The 20,107-nt window shown below is 44.2% G+C and overlaps 1 protein-coding gene across 7 annotated transcripts in view; it reads left to right on the plus strand.

Annotated features, from left to right (window-relative positions):
* Positions 1 to 20,107, plus strand: part of BRD8 (bromodomain containing 8) — a 43,475-nt gene that overhangs the window by 1,330 nt on the left and 22,038 nt on the right. For 2 of the 7 annotated variants that reach the window (XM_017891300.1, XM_017891301.1), the window contains exons 3-21: positions 5,860 to 5,929; positions 6,570 to 6,619; positions 6,802 to 6,924; positions 7,049 to 7,129; positions 7,544 to 7,608; positions 8,593 to 8,729; positions 9,251 to 9,469; positions 9,861 to 10,005; positions 11,512 to 11,721; positions 12,128 to 12,408; positions 13,071 to 13,523; positions 13,820 to 13,913; positions 14,100 to 14,146; positions 14,880 to 15,094; positions 16,181 to 16,273; positions 16,462 to 16,530; positions 17,541 to 17,718; positions 18,437 to 18,541; positions 19,014 to 19,058. In XM_017891300.1, the coding sequence (XP_017746789.1) occupies positions 5,860 to 5,929; positions 6,570 to 6,619; positions 6,802 to 6,924; positions 7,049 to 7,129; positions 7,544 to 7,608; positions 8,593 to 8,729; positions 9,251 to 9,469; positions 9,861 to 10,005; positions 11,512 to 11,721; positions 12,128 to 12,408; positions 13,071 to 13,523; positions 13,820 to 13,913; positions 14,100 to 14,146; positions 14,880 to 15,094; positions 16,181 to 16,273; positions 16,462 to 16,530; positions 17,541 to 17,718; positions 18,437 to 18,541; positions 19,014 to 19,058 (2,680 nt within the window). Of the gene's footprint in view, positions 1 to 3,625; positions 3,631 to 5,859; positions 5,930 to 6,569; positions 6,620 to 6,801; positions 6,925 to 7,048; positions 7,130 to 7,543; positions 7,609 to 8,592; positions 8,730 to 9,250; positions 9,470 to 9,860; positions 10,006 to 11,511; positions 11,722 to 12,127; positions 12,409 to 13,070; positions 13,524 to 13,819; positions 13,914 to 14,099; positions 14,147 to 14,879; positions 15,095 to 16,180; positions 16,274 to 16,461; positions 16,531 to 17,540; positions 17,719 to 18,436; positions 18,542 to 19,013; positions 19,059 to 20,107 lie in introns of all 7 variants that reach the window. The other 5 variants (XM_017891306.1, XM_017891304.1, XM_017891307.1 and 2 more) reach the window with 4 other exon arrangements.

Genomic DNA, 20,107 nt, shown 5'->3' on the forward strand with positions numbered 1-20,107 from the left:
TTTTTTGAGACGGAGTCTCGCTCTGTCGCCCAGGCTGGAGTGAGCGGCGCGATCTCGGCTCATTGCAAGCTCCGCCTCCCGGGTTTACACCATTCTCCTGCCTCCTACAGGCGCCGCCATCTCGCCCGGCTAGTTTTTTTGTATTTTTTTTAGTAGAGACGGGGTTTCACCGTGTAGACCAGGATGGTTCTCGATCTCCTGACCTCGTGATCCACCCGTCTCGGCCTCCCAAAGTGCTGGGATTACAGGCTTGAGCCACCGCGCCCGGCCACATTGGTAGATTTCTATAGTTAATCATATTAAGCGGTGAGTAGGCTTTCTTTTTCTTCTTCCCTTTTTTTTTTTTGATACAGAGTCTCCTTCTCTCGCCCAGGCTGGAGTGCAGTGGTGCGGCCACGCCCAGATAATTTTTTTAGTTTTTAGTAGAGACAGAGTTTCGCCGTGTTGGCCAGGCTGGTCTCGAACTCCTGACCTCAGGTGATCCACTGGCCTCAGCCTCCCAAAGTGCTGGGATTACAGGCATAAGCCACTGCGCCTGGCCATGCCTGGCTAATTTTGTATTTTTAGTAGAGACAAGGTTTCACCATGTTGGCCACGCTGGTCTCAGTCGCCTAACCTCATGATCTGCCCGCCTCGGCCTCCGAAAGTGCGGCCTTTTTTTTTTTTTATTTTGAGACAGGGTTGCACTCTGTGGCCCAGGCTGGAGTGCAGTGTTGTGATCTTGGCTCACTGCAACCTCCATGTCTGAGGCTCAAGTGATCCTCCCACCTCAGCCTCTTTAGTAGCTGGGACTACAGGTGCACACCACCATGCCCAGCTAATTTTTTGTATTTTTTTGTAGAGTTGGGGGTTTCATCATGTTTCCTAGGCTGGTCTTGAACTCCTGGGTTCAAGCGATCTGCCCACCTCAACCTCCCAACCTACTGGGATTACGGGTGTGAGCCACCAGGCCGGCCGTATTTTTTTTTTTTTTTTTTTTGGTACGGAGTCTCGCTCTGTCACCCAGGCTGGAGTGCAGTGGTGCCATCTCCACTCACTGCAAGCTCCGCCTCCCGGATTCAAGCCATTCTCCTGCCTCAGCCTCCCGTATAGCTGGGACTACAGGTGCCCGCCACCGCGCCCGGCTAATTTTTGTATTTTTTAGTAAAGAGGGGGTTTCACCGTGTTAGCCAGGATAGTCTCCATCTCCTGACCTCATGATCCGCCCGTCTCGGCCTCCCAAAGTGCTGGGATTACAGGCATGAGCCACCGCGCCCAGCCTTTATTTTTTTTTAAACAGCTTTATTGAGATATAATTCACATACTATAAAATTAACCTACTTCAGATGTACAATATAATGGTTTTTAGTATATTCACAGTTGTGCAGCCATCACTACAATCTAATTTTAGAACATTTTCTTTATTTTTATTTCATTTATTTTTTATTTTTTGAGACTGTTGCTTTGCTGCCCAGGCTGGAGTGCGGTGGCACAATCTTGGCTCACTGCAAGTTCCGCCTCCTGGGTTCACGCCTTTCTCCTGCCTTAGCCTCCTGAGTATCTGGGACTACAGGTGCCCGCCGCCACGCCCAGCTAATTTTTTTTATTTTTAGTAGAGACGGGCTTTCACCGTGTTAGCCAGGGTGGTCTTGATCTCCTGACCTCGTGATCAGCCCACCTCGGCCTCCCAAAGTGCTGGGGTTACAGGAGTGAGCCACCGTGCCTGGCTGACGTAACGCTTTTAAGGTTCATTTTTATATAGCATGTATCAATACTTAATTCCTTTTTTAGCTGAATAATAATCTGTTGTATGAATATACCAAATTTTGTTTATCCATCGCTTGATAGACAATTGGGTTGTTTCCACTTTTTGACCATTATGAATAATGCTGATGATACGCACATTTGTGTACAATGTTGTGAACAATGTTTTTAATTCTCTTGAGTTTTTTATTCAAGGAGTGAAATTGCTGGGTTATGTAGTAACTCTATCATGTTTGCTTTTTTTTTTTTTTTTTTTTTTTTTTTGCAGACAGGGTCTCACTGTCACCCAGGCTGGAGTGCAGTGGTGCAATCTTGGTTCACTGCAACCTCTGCCTCCTGGGCTCAAGTGATTCTCCGGCCTCAGCCTCCTGAGTAGCTGGGGCTACAGGCACATGCCATCACCCCTGGCTCATTTTTGTATTTTTTGGTAGGGATAGGGTTTTGCCATGTTGCCCAGGCTGGACTTTTTTTTTTTTTTTTTTTAATTTAAATATTTATGTTTTTGTAGAGACAAGGTCCCACTATGTTCCCCAGGCTGGTCTCCAACTCCTGGCCTCAAGTGATCCTCCCAGTTTAGCCTCCTGAATAGCTGGGACTACAGACCCTTGCCATCATGCTTGGCTGATTTTTTGTTTTTTTTGTCACTTGTTGCCCAGGCTGGTCTCGAACTCCTGGGCTCAAGTGATCCTCCCACCTTAGCCTTCCAAAGTGCTAGGATTATAGATGTGAGCCATCACTCCCAGCCTAGAACTGTCATCATTTTACCTTTCTTGGTATCAGCCCCTCACCGCCCCCTTTTTTTTTTTTGCATCATCCATTATGAATTTAACTCTCTTGCCACATTTATAAACAATTCAGTACTTTGCTGATTGTCATGCTTTCTAGCATTTTGTGTGTGTGTGTGTGTGTGTGACAGAGTTTCGCTCTTTTTGCCCAGACTGGAGTGCAGTGGCGCAATCTCGGCTCACCACAACCTCCGCCTCCCGGGTTCAAGTGATTCTCCTGCCTCAGCCTCCCGAGTAGCTGGGATTACAGGCATGCGCCACCATGTGTTTTTAGTAGAGACGGGGTTTCTCCATGTTGGTCAGGCTGGTCTTGAACTCCTGACCTCAGGTGATCCACCCGCCTCAGCCTCCCAAACTACTGGGGTTACAGGCGTGAGCCACCGTGCCCAGCCTTGTTTGTTTTTTAAATCTAATTTCTGAAGTAATACGTGGCCACCATAAAAACAAAAACACTATATAGAAAGAGCAACCGCAACAAAGAAATGGGTTAAAAACTTGAGTTTATTTTTTGTCACACATACAGGAAGTCTAGGCAGTCCACAGCTCTCATAGCAACCTCACAGTGACATTAGAGGCTCAGGATCTTCTTTTTCTGTGCCACCTTCCTCAGCACATAGTTTATCTTCTGGTTATCTTATGGTTCACGGTGGCTGCTTGACCTTCAGCTATCACATCCTTGTTCCATGCAACAAGAAGGAAGGGGGTTGGTAAGAAAGGTCACATTCCTTCCCTTTTAACAACTTTTTTGTGATATAATTGATGTGCAGTAAACTGCACCTTTTTTTGGGGGGGGGGGTGGAGTCTCACTCTGTTGCCCAGGCTGGAGTGCAGTGGCACAATCTTGGCTCACTGGAACCTCTGCCTCCCAGGTTCAAGTGATTCTCCCACCTCAGCCTCCCGAGTAGCTGGGACTACAGGCCTACGCCAGCATGCCTGGCTAATTTTTGTATTTTTTGGTAGAGATGGGGTTTTACCATGTTGGCCAGGCTGGTCTTGAACTCCTGACCTCAGATGATCCACCTGCCTTGGCCTCCCAAAGTGCTGGGATTACAGGCGTGAGTACCACACCCGGCCACTGCACATATTTAAAGCATAAGATACGGTACTTTTGAAATATATATACATCTGTGAAACTATCTACAATTAAGGTAATTATTATCCGTTAACAGATGAATAGGTAAAGAAAATACGAGATACAGACACACACACACACACATATATATTTATATACAAAATGGAATACTATTGAGCCATAAAAAAGAGTTAAATCCTCCATTTGTGATTCCATGGTTGAGCCTGGAGGATAGTATGTAAAGTGAAATAAGCCGGACACATAAATACTGTATGATCTCAGTTACATGTGGAATCTAGGAAAAATTACAGACCTCATAGAACTAGAGAATAGAATGGGGCTGGGTGCAGTGGCTCACATCTGCAATCCCAGAACTTTGGGAGGCCAAGGCGGGCAGGTCGCTTGAGATGATGAATTGGAGACCAGTCTGGGCAATATGACAATACTGTGTCTCTACAAAAAAACATAAAAATATTAGCTCGGTTTGGTGGTGTGTTCCTATAGTTCCAGCTACTCGGGAAGCTGAGGTGTGAGGATGACTTGAGCCAGGGAGGCAACGTAAGAGACCCTGTTCCCTACAAAAAAGAAAATTAGCCAGGCATGATGGTGCATCTGTGATTTCAGCTACTTGGGTGGGGCTGCAGTAGGAGGTTGCCTAAGCCTCAAAGGTGGAAGCTATAGTGAGCTATGATTGTGCCATGAAGTCTGGGTGACAAAGTGAGATACTGTCTAAACAAAAACTGTGTTTGTGTGTGTGTGCGTGTGTGTATACACATCACATATATTTGTGTGTATATGTGTGTGTATATACATATGCGTGTGTGTGTATATATACACATGTGTGTACATGTGTACATATATACATATATGTATATATATATAAACTAAGCTCATTTTTAAACAAAACAGGTAAACTGGTTTGAAATAGAATTTAATCTGTATATTTCCTCACATTTTTATTAGATAGTGTTAAGAATCCTTCTTTTTGGTTGTTTTTTTGAGATGGAGTCTTGCTGTGTCAGCCAGGTTGGAATGCAGTGGCACAATCTCAGCTCACTGCAACCTCCACCTCCTGGATTTAAGCGATTGTCCTAGCTCAGCCTCCCGAGTAGCTGTGATGAAAGGTGCATGCCACCAAGCCTGGCTAATTTTTGTATTTTTAGTAGAGATGGGGTTTCACCATGTTGGCCAGGCTGGTCTCAAACTCCTCATCTCAAGCAATCTGCCCTCCTCAACCTCCCAAAGCATTGGGATTACAGGCCTGAGTCACCACGCCCAGTCATAGAAAAATAGTGTAAGAATACTTTAGTAAAATTTTTAAATTTTATTATTTTATCGGCAGATACTAAGTCATAAGGTTCAAAGTTATATGCAATGTCTTCCTCGCATTATTGGCCCCCCCATCTACTGGTGTTAGCAGTTTCTTGTGTCTCTCCAGCATTAATTTTATGTGAGCAAATAAATACTTTCTTTTTCCTCCTCATCCCCGTCATTTTTTAACACACATGATTATATACTATACATGCTGTTCTTTTTTTTGAATGGCGGAGGGGGTGGTCTCACTGTGTCACCCAGGCTGGAGTGCAGTGGCATGAATTGGGCTCACTGCAGCCTCTTGACTTCTGGGCTCAAGGGATCCTCCCACCTCAGCTGCCCAAGTAACTGGGACCACAGGCCGCAGGTACACACCAGCACACCTTGTCAATTTTTTTTTTTTTTTGTAGAGATGGGGTCTCCTTGGGTGGCTTGAACTCCTGGGCTCAGGCTATCCTCTCACCTCTGCCTCCCAGAGTGCTGGGATTATACGCACGGCCCATTGCGCACCTTGCATTCATTGGCATCTTTTTTTTTTTTTTTTCCTTCTTCTTTTTTGAGACAGAGTCTCACTCTGTCTCTAGGCTGGAGTGCAGTGGCGAGATCTTGGCTCACTGTGACCTCCGCCCCCCATGTTCAAGAGATTCTCCTGCCTCAGCCTCCTGAGTAGCTGGGACTACAGGTGCGTGCCACCACACCCAACTAATTTTTGTATTTTTAGTAGAGACGGGGTTTCACCATGTTGGCCAGGATGGTCTCGATCTCCTGACCTTGTGATCCACCCATCTTGGCCTCCCAAAGTGCTGGGATTACAGGCGTGAACCACCGCGCCTGGCCATTGGCATCTTTTTTATTCCAAAGTTTGAACTCTGAGCCTTGCACTCTCAGCACACCTCTCCTGTTATTTTCTGCTTGATGTGTAATAAAGCTTTCCTCATTTTGTAGGGTATCAGTTAGCAGAGCAATCAAGCCCTTTGCAGAACCTGGCCGCCCTCCAGACTGGTTCTCTCAAAAAGTAAGTTCCCAAACAAGTGCTCTTTTAGAGCAGTCTTTGGGTTGTAAAGTAGGTTCTCTGCCAGGCTGTGACTTTTAATTACAAAGCTTTTATACCATGATGTGGAAAAATAGTTGAGAATACACCTTTTTCTTTTTCCTACTGTTTGCTAATCCATCCATGTATGATCATATTAGACCTTTCTTTACTGGTGTTGCATAACAGTTAAGAGCCCAAGCTTGGGAATTAGATCTGGGTTCATTATTACTGCATCTAAAAACTTTGGGCCATGATCCTCTGTTTTTTCATTTGTAAAATAGAGATAAGAGTTGCTTCAGGATTGTTGTGAATTCAGGTAATACATGTAAAACATTTAACACAGTGCCTTGCATGTGATAACTACTTAGTAGATATTAGCTATAAATATTGGCAGTTATGTTGCCTTTCCCCAAATGCACAAACTCTAGTCCATAAGACTCCCTTTTTCTGTGTCTTGTTTTGATTATTTTGAACTGATTTGATTATAAAGTTACTTGCCCTCCTAGTAAACCACTCCCATCTTACATATAGCTCTCTTCTCTAAATCTTACTCTAATCTCTTGAAACTTTGAAAGGTCATTTCTTTCCAGGCTTGCTCATCACATTTTCACTTTTTTTATAGCATTGTGCTTCCCAATACTCGGAGCTTTTAGAGACCACTGAGACACCAAAGTGAGTACAAAGCCAGGTACTTCAGCCAAATTTCTTTAGTGGAGAGTATTTATTGAGGAATTCTGGTTTATACTTACTTATAATACTGGGTGATATAAAAGTGGTAAAAGCAAGTAGGAGAGGGGATAAATGTTCTCTTACTCGAATATGAATTTTTTTTTTTTTCTTTCAATTTTCCACAGACGGAAACGAGGTGAAAAGGGAGAAGTGGTGGAAACTGTTGAAGATGTCATTGTTCGGAAACTGACTGCTGAGAGAGTTGAGGAACTAAAGAAAGTGATAAAGGAAACTCAGGAGAGATATAGGTACTTATCAGAGAGAATGCCAAAAGATTGAGAAAGACATAGGGGCTGTCTTCTTGTACTGGTCGCAACTTTTTAAATAGCAGATTAAAAAACCTAGTCTACCTACCTCTCTTTCTTCCTATAGACGGCTAAAAAGAGATGCAGAACTAATTCAAGCTGGACACATGGACAGCAGACTGGATGAGCTTTGCAATGACATTGCAATGTGGGTTATATTATATTGTTCTTCTGTGCCTCTTTCTTTTTACCCTCTTTTCTACTCAAGTAATCTGGCTTATTTCCTCCAACTGCCATCCATTTAGACTTGAGACAGATTCTGGAAGGGGAAAGCGCAGAGTGGCTTAGTGGCTGGGAGCGGGGAGTGAGTCCTAGAAGGTAATGTGATGGAACATTTCAGTATGAAAACATAACTTAGTTCTAACTTAAAAGTGGCTATAGTTTGCCTGGGTGAAGAACTGTGAGTTAGGCACTATACCCCAGTTCCCTGTTTTGCTGGTTAGAATTCCTGATTAGGCCTCCGAAAGTGCTGGCCTGGCAAAAACATTTCTTTGTAAGGGTTCTGTGAACTCTGGGGAGGAGCCAGAGCTGTCTAGCATCCAACCGTTAATTCCCTGTTTAGGAAAAAGAAATTGGAAGAAGAGGAGGCTGAAGTAAAGAGGAAGGCTACAGATGCTGCATATCAGGGTAAGCTGGACCTAGTATACCTGTTTAGCAATTAATTGCACAGTACTGCATGCTAATGACAGTTGGACTGTTTTATAACATGGAATCCATTGATTTAAATTTGCTTGCAGTTTTCTCTTCTACCAGAATAAAAACATCCCTTAATGTCTAAGAAGAAACTCCTAGAACATGAGTTGTTCTCAGATCTCACTAGACCTTAAATTAACTTTAAGACACAAAGGCTTGATAAGAAGATATTCAACATAATGTTTTAGAAATCAAGGGCCTGTGAAGAGATTGAGAATAGCTCAGTCATTGGATGAGGGGGAAAATTTAAGCATTTACAACTCTAGGAATACATGCTGTGAGCCAGTGAGGTCTTTGCCTGTTTTGTTTTGTTTTCCCCAGGCTGAGTTTTGCTCTTGCTGTGCAGGCTGGAGTGCAGTGGCGCGATCTTGGGTCACTGCAACCTCCGCCTCCCAGGTTGAAGCGATTCTCCTGCTTCAGCCTCCCACGTAGCTGGCATTACAGGCGCCTGCCACCACGCCCGGCTAATTTTTGTATTTTTAGTAGAGATAGGGTTTCGCAGGCTGGCCTCAAACTCCTGACCTCAGGTAATCCACCTGCTTTGGCCTCCCAAAGTGCTGGGATTATGGCCGTGAGCCGCCGCACCCAGCCTGCCTGTTCTTAAAAGCAGAATATTAATAAGTTGCTAAAGAGAATATTAAAGGGTGTTTAAACTACTTTGCCACTCCAAGGACCTTTGGGATAATTAAGTAGTTTGAGATTGTTAAAGGAGATTGCTTAGTGTGAAAATTGCCCTTAGGAAAAATTATACTAAAGTTATCCATCTCCAGAATTGTTAAAGCTTTCTAATTCAGACTCATTGTGTTGCTTTAGTAATGCAGCATTCCTATTTGTCCTTTATTGTATAATAGTAGAATAGTGTCAAGTTTCATGTATTTAATCTTGAAGATTTGGACATTGTTCTCTTTTATGTTCTAGCTCGTCAAGCAGTAAAAACACCCCCCCGGAGGTTACCCACTGTGATGGTTCGCTCTCCTATAGATTCTGCCTCCCCAGGAGGTGATTATCCACTTGGGGACTTGACTCCAACCACTATGGAAGAGGCTACCTCTGGGGTGAGTATATTTCCTTCTGTGGGAATTGATTAAGTGAAGGGGCAATAAGCCGGCAGAGCTGAGTGATGAGGAAACCACTTTTGGCCTAGAGGCAACTTCCTCTCTTGATCTGAATGCTAAAGACTTAATTTACCATGTTCTGTGCTCTGAGATAAGAACGGACCTAAAAGCATTGAGGCTTTTGACCTTTCTGAGAGATAGGTAAAAAACTATTTTAAGGAATTGTTTCAAACTAGTCTTATGAAATTCCTGTGAAATAAGGGACAAAATCCTTTTAAATGTAATACTGGAGTTCATAAAAGGCAGGTTGGGCGGGATGGTTGAGTCATTGTGGGTTTGAGTGGATGAAGGAGAAGATTGTGGGGAAGAAAAGTATGGCTAAGAGCAGGAGGGATAGAGGGTTTCTGGGCAGTTCCACTCAGGACTAATAAAATAATAGTTAGACACACTAACCCACACAGATGAGTAGGGAACCTTCCATAGTTTGAGAAGTCAGATAAAGGTTCTCTGTTGTCTCTTAGGTAACCCCTGGGACTTTGCCGAGTACCCCAGTCACCTCGTTTCCTGGGATTCCTGACACCCTTCCTCCAGGCTCTGCACCCTTAGAAGCCCCCATGACCCCAGTAACAGATGATTCACCCCAGAAAAAGATGCTTGGACAGAAAGCAACTCCACCCCCCTCCCCTCTGCTGTCAGAGCTCTTGAAGAAGGGCAGCCTCCTGCCTACTAGCCCCAGACTGGTATGGAGACTTCTGTGGGTGTTTGAGAGCTGTGGTGATTTAGTACTTGGAAGGGAGTGCCTGGGACCTAAAATGTGACATGGGGAATAAAAGTTCAAAAGAGGAAAAGATCTCCTAATTAAATGTTAATTTTTTAAAAATACAGTAAGTTGATAGTACCCATGGGTCCTGAGGTATCTGAATCACAATTATTTTGGTTCTCTTCTCCAGAGAACTCTTGTCAGATAAGTTTTGAACATTATAGTTTAGAGTTTCCCTTGAGTCTTAAATTATTCTCCGTGGATATTAACTATTAGTTTTCATGAAGTTTGATCAACTGCTGGAGCTTTGTTGGGAAATGGTAGTAAAGGAAAGCTTGAGTGTAGCCTTCACCTCTATTCTTCCCTGGTAGGTCAATGAGAGTGAAATGGCTGTGGCTTCTGGCCACCTGAACAGTACAGGTGTCCTCCTGGAGGTAGGCGGGGTCCTTCCCATGATACATGGTGGGGAGATACAGCAAACACCCAATACTGTTGCAGCCTCCCCTGCTGCATCAGGTAAGTTACCACTTTTCCTTTACAACCTCAGAGGTGTTGAACTTGACACTGACTCAGTTTCACTGTTTGTTACTAAGCAGTTGTCAGTTCTAGATTTAAAGCCCAACTTTTTCTAACTTTTTTTTGGAGCTACTTTACCTGGTAAACAATGTAGTCTCCGTATTATAAAGTCATCTATCTTCAAGATACTGATAGCCCTGATTGACCACTGCATGGATATTGAGAGTAATATTGAGCTGCTTTCTTAGGGCTTACAAAATCAAGGTGCTAGAGATACCTAAGATTATAGAATAGTGGAATAAGATTTGGAACCAGAGAACTGGGCTTGAATCTCAGGCCTGCCACACATTGGTTTTGTGACCTTGGATAGGTAACTTAGCTTTTGAGCCTCAGTTTCCTTTTTTATTGTAACATATATACTTTACAAGGATGTGATGAGAATTTAATGAGGTAGAAAGTATAAAGCAGGGAAGGAAAAAAAGCTCCATAGAATACCATACAAACCTTATTGGTATTTGAATGGTGTTAAACTTGGGTGGTTTTACAATATGCTGAACTTCAGCAGAAGTGACAGATTTATTCATACCAGTTTTTTGTTTCTTGATGATTAATTTTCCACTGAGGAAAAATTACCACCCTTTTTTTTTTTTTGGGAGATGGAGCCTCGCTCTGTCGCCCAAGCTGGAGTGCGGTGGCACGATCTTGGCTCCCTGCAGTCTCCACCTCCTGGGTTCAAGGGTTCAAGCAGTTCTCCTCCCTCAGCCTCCTGAGTAGCTGGGATTACAGCGCCCGCCACCACACCTGGCTAATTTTTTTTTTTTTTTTTTTTTTTTGTATTTTTAGTAGAGGCAGGGTTTTACTATGTTGCCCAGGCTGGTCTCAACCTCTTGACCGCAAGTGACCCACCTGCCTTGGCTTCCCAAAGTGCTTGCATTACAGGCATGAGCCACTGCATCTGGCCTCACCACCCATTTTTTATATATGTTGTGTGTTCTAGTGCTTTGGTTCATTCCTAACTTGGAGGAAGATCTTTTTTTTTTTTGAGACGGAGTCTTGCTCTGTCGCCCAGGCTGGAGTGCAGCGGCAGGATCTCAGCTCACTGCAAGCTCCGCCTCCCGGGTTTAGCCATTCTCCTGCCTCAGCCTCCCGAGTAGCTGGGACTGCAGGCACCCACCACCTCCCCGGCTAGTTTTTTGTATTTTAGTAGAGACGGGGTTTCACCGTGTTAGCCAGGATGGTCTCGATCTTCTGACCTCGTGATCCGCCCGTCTCGGCCTCCCAAAGTGCTGGGATTACAGGCTTGAGCCACCGCGCCCGGCCTCTTGGAGGAAGATCTTAAGTAAGGTTAGAGAGGGTAAGGATATAGATGATGAACTTACTCAGTGCAGGAGTTGCTCTCATCCTTTGAGACCATAAGAATTTTCTTAGTTGAGTCTTCAAGTAGCTATTGCTTCTTGTTTATGTGCTTTCTTCTTACTTCATTTTATGTACCTCTTTATATGTTAGGTGCTCCCACTCTTTCCCGGCTTTTAGAAGCTGGTCCTACACAGTTCACCACACCTCTTGCTTCCTTCACTACTGTTGCCAGTGAGTCTCCAGTTAAACTTGTGCCACCCCCTGTAGAGTCTGTGTCCCAAGCTACCATTGTCATGATGCCTGCGCTGCCAGCACCATCCTCTGCTCCGGCTGTCTCCACTACTGAAAGTGTAGCTCCAGGTGCGTCCCTGAGCAGCCACAAGGTCTAAAATTTCATTTTGAGCTTCAGTTAGGGAAAAATGACCAAGAGCATCAAGCTCCAATTCAGATGCTGCTTCTCTGTTCTACATAGACATGTGCCATCTTTATCCTTAGAAATAAATATCCTTAGATGTGAGAAGAGGTGGGTGGGCATTTATGTATTGCAGGAAGACGCTAAGTGTACAGATGTGAGCAGGCTTGAGATTATGTTCTCACCTTTCTAGATAAAACTGGGAAGAAGAAAACATAGGCACATGTATGATGACTCTTTCTGATCTTAAGTGTTTGGATATTTGACATCTGTCTATAGCGCTGATGTGATCTCAAGGTGGTCACTTTGTACCCAATAAGCTTCTGAGATGGCTTTTCTCTTTCTATTATTCAGTGAGTCAGCCCGATAACTGTGTTCCCATGGAGGCTGTGGGGGATCCACATACTGTGACTGTTTCCATGGACAGCAGTGAAATATCCATGATCATCAATTCTATCAAAGAAGAGTGTTTTCGATCAGGGGTAGCAGAGGCCCCTGTTGGATCAAAGGCTCCCAGCATAGATGGGAAGGAAGAATTAGATCTGGCTGAGAAGATGGATATTGCTGTGTCTTACACAGGTGAAGAGCTGGATTTTGAGACTGTTGGAGACATCATTGCCATCATTGAGGACAAGGTAACTATTCAGTGAAGCCCCAAAGAATCTCATGGGTCCTACATAGGCTTCTCTCTTCAGCCTTACTTTGCTGCTGTTTTTTTTTGTTTTGTTTTGTTTTGTTTTAAGAGACAGAGTCTTGCTCTGTCATCCAGGCTGAAGTGCAGTGGCACGATGTTGGTTCACTGTTACCTCTGCCTCCCAGACTCAAGTAATTCTTTTGCCTCAACCTCCTGAGTAGTTGGGACTACAGGCACGTGCCACCACGCCTCACTAATTTTTTGCATTTTTAGTAGAGATGAGTTTTGCCATGTTGGCCAGGCTAGTCTCAAACTCCTGGCCTCAAGTGATCCACCCACCTTGGCCTCCCAAAGTGCTGAGGTTACAGACATGAGCCACCATGCTTGGCTTCTTTACTTCTTACAGTAAGAATTACTTAACTCTCCTACTTCTGCCCATCCCCATCTTTGTAGCCCTTTGGTGCTAACATACTAGTCATCTCCCCAGGCCTACCCATGTTACTGGTTTGCATGGAACAGGTGCCTGTTCATTGTTTGCCTCCACTACATGGAAAAAATGGAGAGAAAAGATGCAGATTCAAGCCATCACATTTGGTGCTAACAAAAATTGAGGGACTTGGGCTTCTTTCTGTGACCTCAATAGTCTTGTGTTTTGTGGGACAGGTAGATGATCATCCTGAAGTGCTGGATGTGGCAGCAGTGGAAGCAGCACTGTCATTTTGTGAAGAAAATGATGATCCTCAATCCCTGCCTGGCCCCTGGGAGCATCCTATCCAGCAGGAGCGGGACAAGCCAGTACCTCTCCCTGCACCAGAAATGACAGTCAAGCAAGAGAGACTGGACTTTGAGGAAACAGAAAACAAGGGAATACATGAACTGGTGGACATCAGGGAGCCCAGTGCAGAGATCAAGGTGGAACCTGCAGAACCAGAATCAGTCATTTCAGGGGCCGAAATAGTAGCTGGAGTTGTTCCAGCCACAAGTATGGAGCCACCAGAACTCAGGAGTCAGGACTTAGATGAGGAACCGGGAAGTACTGCAACTGGAGAGATTGTTGAAGCAGATGTTGCCATTGGGAAAGGCAATGAGACTCCACTTACAAATGTGAAGACAGAGGTACTTAATAAAGATCAGGGGCTGGGGAGATGGAGGGTTATATCTTAAGAAGTGACAGCTTAGGCTTTTTGGTTTTCCAGTTTCATTCCTGAGTTCTGACATGTTTGATGGTCCAAAGCCCATAGGCTGTGATTAGTGTTATATATACTTATTCCTGTGAAGGTGACCATTGGAGTCACATTACATGAGTAGGACTTAGAATTTCTTCTATGGTCTCATTATCATTGAAGAATAAAGTTGTGTGAGCTGTAGTGATTTACCAGTACTTAGGGTGTTTTTTCTTTTCTGGTTTTCAGGCATCCCCTGAAAGCATGTTGTCTCCATCACATGGCTCAAATCCCATTGAAGATCCTTTAGAAGCAGAGACTCAGCACAAGTTTGAAATGTCAGGTAAATAAAGTCCTCTTTAACTAACTTGAAATCATTTGCTTTGGCTTCTGAGGGATTGTGGGTTGTGGGCAAGTAGAGGAGGTAGAACAGGTCAGCATGGAAAGGAGAGCTGCAGGGGATTATGGTCCATAGGAAGGGGAAGGCTAAGGTGGAAAAATCTTCAGGTAGTCTTTCTCTCCTCTGCAGACTCATTGAAAGAAGAATCAGGGACTATTTTTGGAAGCCAGATAAAGGTATTTCAGACTTTTCTTTATTCCTCTTGCCATGTGATTAGATTTCTCTATAGCACTACTTTTTAATGAATTTCAGTAAAGTTGCATTTTTATTCTCTGATAAGAGACTGGTATGGAGTTGCGTGGGGAAAAGCTGCAGTAGACAGGCATAATGGGAGTACTGTAGCAACAGGTGCCTCCCATATGAAACAGCTTGTGAATATCACAGTCCTTAAGAAGGCTTGATACACTTAGAGTGATTTGGAGTGAATAAGCATACCAGAACCAAGGAGAACATACAGGAATCCAGTTTATTAATTAGACTATCCAAAGAAAATCATCCAAAGTTTTCTTTTTATAATTATTAAAGCAGTAGTAACAGAGACTTAAAGAATGCGATGTGAGCTTGCTCCATCAGATGAGACACAAAATAAAAATTATTTTTGATAACTTTGTATCCAGGGTCAGAGTTACTCTCGAACAAGGGGAAAGAAGGAACGCCTCTTAGCTTAGTCTTAAGTAAGTAGCTTTTTTTCTTTCTTTTTAAAAGATCCTGGGTATTATTCTTTGTCCAGGTTCTAAATTACTTAAGTCAGTGTCTTTAAGTAGATGGTAGTATAAGTGATAGCTAAGTCAGGAAACAGCGTGAGGTCATTTCTAGAACTAATTCTAACCCAAAAGACAGATCATGTTTAATGATGCTTTGCTGGATAGTTTTGCTTGCATTTGTTGACTGGAGCATACTGTGTCTAAGGATGCCCCAGGTGAGGATGAGGAGGAAGATGGTGTCAGTGAAGCGGCCAGCCTAGAGGAGCCTAAGGAAGAGGATCAAGGAGAAGGTTATTTGTCAGAAATGGATAATGAACCTCCCGTGAGCGAGAGTGATGATGGCTTCAGCATACACAATGCTACACTGCAGTCACACACACTGGCAGACTCCATCCCCAGCAGCCCTGCTTCTTCACAGTTGTGAGTATCTGAGATTCTTCCTTTGAGGCCAAGGCAGTGAAGGTGAGAAGGAGAGGATCTTTTCCTTCCTTCCTCCCTCCCTCTCTCCCTCCCTCCCTTCCTCCCTTCCTTCCTCCCTCCCTCCCTCCCTTCCTTCCTTCCTTTTCTTTCCTCTCTTCTCTCTCCTCTTTTCCTCTCTTCTCTTCTCTTTTCTTCTCTTCTCTCCTTCTTTCTTTCTTTCTTTCCTTCTTTGTTGTTCTCACTCACCCATGCTGGAGGGCAGTGGCGCGATCTCAGCTCACCGCAACCTCCACTTCTCAGGCCCAAGCAATCCTTCCACCTCAGCCGCCTTAGTAGCTGGGACTACCGGCCTGCACCACCACACCCTGCTAATTAAAAAAATTTTTTTTAGTAGAGACCAAGTTTTGCCATGTTGCCCAGGCTGTTCTCAAACTCCTGAGCTCAACAGTTGCCTCAGCCTCCCAAAGTGCTGAGGTTACAGGCATGAGCCACCATACCTGGTCTTTTCTTTATTTTAAATTTTGTTTTAAAAAATGTTCTTTTAAGAGACAGGATCTCTCTATGTGGTCCAGTCTGGTCTTGAACTCCTGCCCTCAAGCAGTCTTCTTGCCTTGACATCCCAAAGCACTAGAATTAGAGGCATGAGCCACAATGCCTGGCCTGATCTTTTCTTTAGTGTTTCCCTTTTTTTGGCCTGGAATAAACATTTGACAAAAATTATTAGGGCTAGGCATCATGGCTCACACCTGTAATCCCAACACTTTAGGAGGCTAAGGCAGGAGGATCGCTGGAACCCAGGAGTTCGAGACCAGCCTGGGCAACACAGTGAGACCCTATCTCTACAAAAAAATTAAAAAATTAGCTGGGCATGGTGGTATGCACCTGCAGTCCCAGCTACTTGGGAGGCTGAGGTGAGAGGATTGAGTCTGGGAGGTTGAGGGTGCAGTGAACATGATCACGCCACTGCACTTCAGCCTGGGGGACAGGGTGAGACCCTGTCTCAAAAAAAAAGAGATAATTATATATATAATATGTATTTTTTTTTTTAAACTTGTGCCTAGTGGAATTGCTGTATCTCTGTTTCAGCTCTGTCTGTAGTGAGGATCAGGAAGCTATTCAGGCACAGAAAATTTGGAAGAAAGCCATCATGCTTGTATGGAGAGCTGCAGCTAATCATAGGTGAGTGGGCTTTACCAGTCAGTAGGTTCATTTTCTCTACTCTTCATTGTTGGTGACTGGAAAAAAGTCTGAGTAGGCTTCTGTGGAACTGCTGGTATTGGTTCTTACTATCTTCAGCTACTTAGAGTAAGTTCCCTCCCTGTTCTTCTGGAGAATGTCAGTAATTGCACCTTATTCCTTTTGGACAGGTATGCCAATGTCTTCCTGCAGCCTGTTACAGATGACATAGCACCTGGCTACCACAGCATTGTGCAGAGGTGAGCCATGGTCCACTCAGCATGGTAACTTGCCTGAATTATAAGTTGTCCAGTCTTAGTGAAAGTTTTGCTTTAGATGGAAAGTTTAAAGCAAGTAAGTTTATGGTTTTGCTATAAGGGGCACTAAGTACTAAACTGATGATTCCAGTGGCTGGATCACCACTGATAGTCTAAAAGAATAAATCCCCACTGGGAGTGGTGGCTCACACCTGTAATCCCAGCACTTTGAGGGTGCTGAAGTGGGTGAATCACTTGAGCCCAGGAATTCAAGACTAGCCTGGGCAACATGGCGAAACCCCCTCTCTATAAAAAATACAAAACTTATGGCCGGGCGCGGTGGCTCAAGCCTGTAATCCCAGCACTTTGGGAAGCCGAGACTGGCGGATCACGAGGTCAGGAGATCGAGACCATCCTGGCTAACACGGTGAAACCCCGTCTCTACTAAAAAATACAAAAAAACTAGCTGGGCGAGGTGGCGGGCGCCTGTAGTCCCAGCTACTCGGGAGGCTGAGGCAGTAGAATGGCATGAACCCGAGAGGAGGAGCTTGCAGTGAGCTGAGATCCGGCCACTGCACTCCAGCCTGGGCGACAGAGCGAAACTCCGTCTCAAAAAAAAAAAAATACAAAACTTAGCCAGGTGTGGTGTCGCGCATTTGTAGTCCCAACTACCTGGGAGGCTGAGGTGGGAAGGATTGCTTGAGCTTGGAAGTTCGAGGCTGCAATGAACCATGATTATGCCACTGCACTACAGCCTGAGTGACAGAGCCAGGCCCTGTCTCCAAAAAAAAAAAGAAAACACTAAAACTCCCTTTATTACCTTTCTCAGTGCTTATTATATAGATTGTTTCATGGGTTAAGTGCATGTTTTGGGGTAAGGCGTTAGCATTTAAGTCCTGGCAGCTGCGAATAAAGGTATATATGAGAAAGTCTGTATGATGATAATGTATTCAGAGATCTGGGTGAGTCCTCTTCCCACCCACACTGCCACTTACCCCTGTTCTTTTTTTTAGGCCTATGGATTTGTCAACTATTAAGAAAAACATAGAAAATGGACTGATCCGAAGCACAGCTGAATTTCAGCGTGACATTATGCTGATGTTTCAGAATGCTGTAATGTACAATAGCTCAGACCATGATGTCTATCACATGGCAGTGGAGATGCAGCGAGATGTCTTGGAACAGATCCAGGTACTTTAAAGATCTTTTGTGTTTCAGCAAGGATGAAATTAAAATACTCAAGGGGAGAATTCATATTGATGCCAAGAAGGATTGCTGTGGCTTTTACTTGGATAGCTATCAGGGACACATTGAAAACGTAATATTTTGTTCTTGCGGAATTTGTTTTTATTTTCTGTGGTGTGGTGAAAGAGTTGTGATACAATATTCTACCTTTCTTGGGCAATTAATTGCAGTTTCATAAAGTTTTAAATAAATTTTTTTAAAATGGTGTATGCATATTTTTTAATTACATCAAGTACCTGGTACATAGTAGATGCTCAGCAAATAAGAGTTTCTCCTTTCCTTTTCCCTACTTTTATCCTGTGATTGCATTACCAGGTACTTTTTGGGGTGTTGAACTTGGAAGAATGTTACAAATCTTTGCACGATCTGTCAAATTACTTAAATTGCTGAATGATCTTTGGACCATTCCAGTTTTATTCTTTTTCTCATTCCTGGAGGATAGAGATTTGATCCTATGTTATAGCAAAAAAAGAGGGTTACTTGATTCTTTAGCATCCCTATTGCAACTGGAATTAAAACTTAATATGCTAAACTTCCAATCAGTCAAAATATATTTGAGCCAGAAGAGTACTGTACAAAGTTCTATATACAGTGCTTAAAGTGTACTTGATTTGTCCCTACTAAATCAGGTCTCCATGGCCTACCCTATTTCTTCTCCCTACAGCAATTCTTGGCCACGCAGTTGATTATGCAAACATCCGAGTCTGGGATCAGCGCTAAAAGTCTTCGAGGGAGAGATTCTACTCGCAAACAGGATGCTTCAGAGAAGGTGAGGTGATCAGGAAGGAACCTGTGTGCCAGTGTTCCAGTAGTAGAAGTCTGAAGTATCCAAGGAACCTTATGTTACTACTTGGTACTGTTGGGCTTCTAGATTCCAATGATATACAGACACATAGATCTTAGAATGGTGGTTGTTCGCACCCATCTAAACATTGAATAAGCCTGTTGTAACCGAAAGACCCAGTCACATGGGAGAAATCGTGAGTAGGGGAATTATTAATTCCTCTGGGAGAGTGCTCTCAAGGCGGGGGAAATGGCTTAGCCTGCAGCAGTTGGGGACCATCAGTTTCTGTTCTAGAGGCGTAATGGCCAGATTGCTTTTGGATCTCTTTCCTCTTGTTCTTGAGTTTTTAAATTTTGTCCTTGTGTGTGTGGTGCTTGTGTCTCTGTCCTGAGGTTTGGGGTGCTTGTGGCTGAGAGTTTCTGTGGAACCTGATCAGTGTTTGTTTGTCCTCTAACAGGACAGTGTCCCAATGGGCTCTCCTGCCTTCCTTCTCTCTCTCTTTGTAAGTATTGAATGGCTGCGAGGGGTGGTGTTGCCACAAAGATTCTCAGCTCTTAATGGGGGTGGGTGGCAGAGGGAAATCCAACATGCAGACTGTGGCAGTGTCTTGAACTTCTGTTTATTCAGGTCATTGAATAAGAAACTCTTTTCTTCTGCATTTCTGTCTTTCTGCATGTGTGTGTGTGTGGGCTGGGTAGGGACTGTTTTTGAGATCACTGGGCTGAAATGTATTCTAGGAGTGAAGGATCTAGGATGTACCGGCTCATCATTTCCTGACTTCACCTTTTACCAATTCTTTTCTTAACAAATTTAAAATTGGTCAGAGCAGGAGCTGCTAGCTGGCTTTTTAACAGTGTTCCTCATAATGGCAGTACTCAGCACATAGTTTTTCTCTTGTCTCCTAAAATTAAGTTGCAAGACGAATGTAACAAACACTTAGTAAAATTTAAGCTAAAGAACTCAGTATAGGCTGGGTATGGTGGTTTACGTCTATAATTCCAACACTTTGGGAGGCTGAGGTAGAAGGATTGCTTGAGCCCAGGAGTTTGAGACCAGCTTGGGCAACATAGGGAGACTATGTCTCTACAAAATTTAAAAACGGCAACAACAACAAAAAAACCTACTAGCTGTGCAGCAGAGTGGTGCGCACCTGTGGTCCCCAACTACCAGCTACTCAGAAGGCTAAGGTAGGAACGTCACTTGGGCCCAGGAGGTCAAGGCTGCACTGTTCATACCACTGCACTCCAGCCTGGGTGACAGAACGAGACCTTGTCTCCAAAGAAAAAAAAAAATCTGGCCGGGCGCGGTGGCTTAAGCCTGTAATCCCAGCACTTTGGGAGGCCGAGACGGGCGGATCACGAGGTCAGGAGATCAAGACCATCCTGGCTAACATGGTGAAACCCCGTCTCTACTAAAAATTACAAAAAACTAGCCGGGCGGGGTGGCGGGCGCCCGTAGTCCCAGCTACTCGGGAGGCTGAGGCAGGAGAATGGCATAAACCCGGGAGGCGGAGCTTGCAGTGAGCTGAGATCCGGCCACTGCACTCCAGCC

Source organism: Rhinopithecus bieti, unplaced genomic scaffold (assembly GCF_001698545.2).
Source record: "Rhinopithecus bieti isolate Rb0 unplaced genomic scaffold, ASM169854v2 scaffold_20170, whole genome shotgun sequence".
Taxonomy (NCBI): domain Eukaryota; kingdom Metazoa; phylum Chordata; class Mammalia; order Primates; family Cercopithecidae; genus Rhinopithecus; species Rhinopithecus bieti.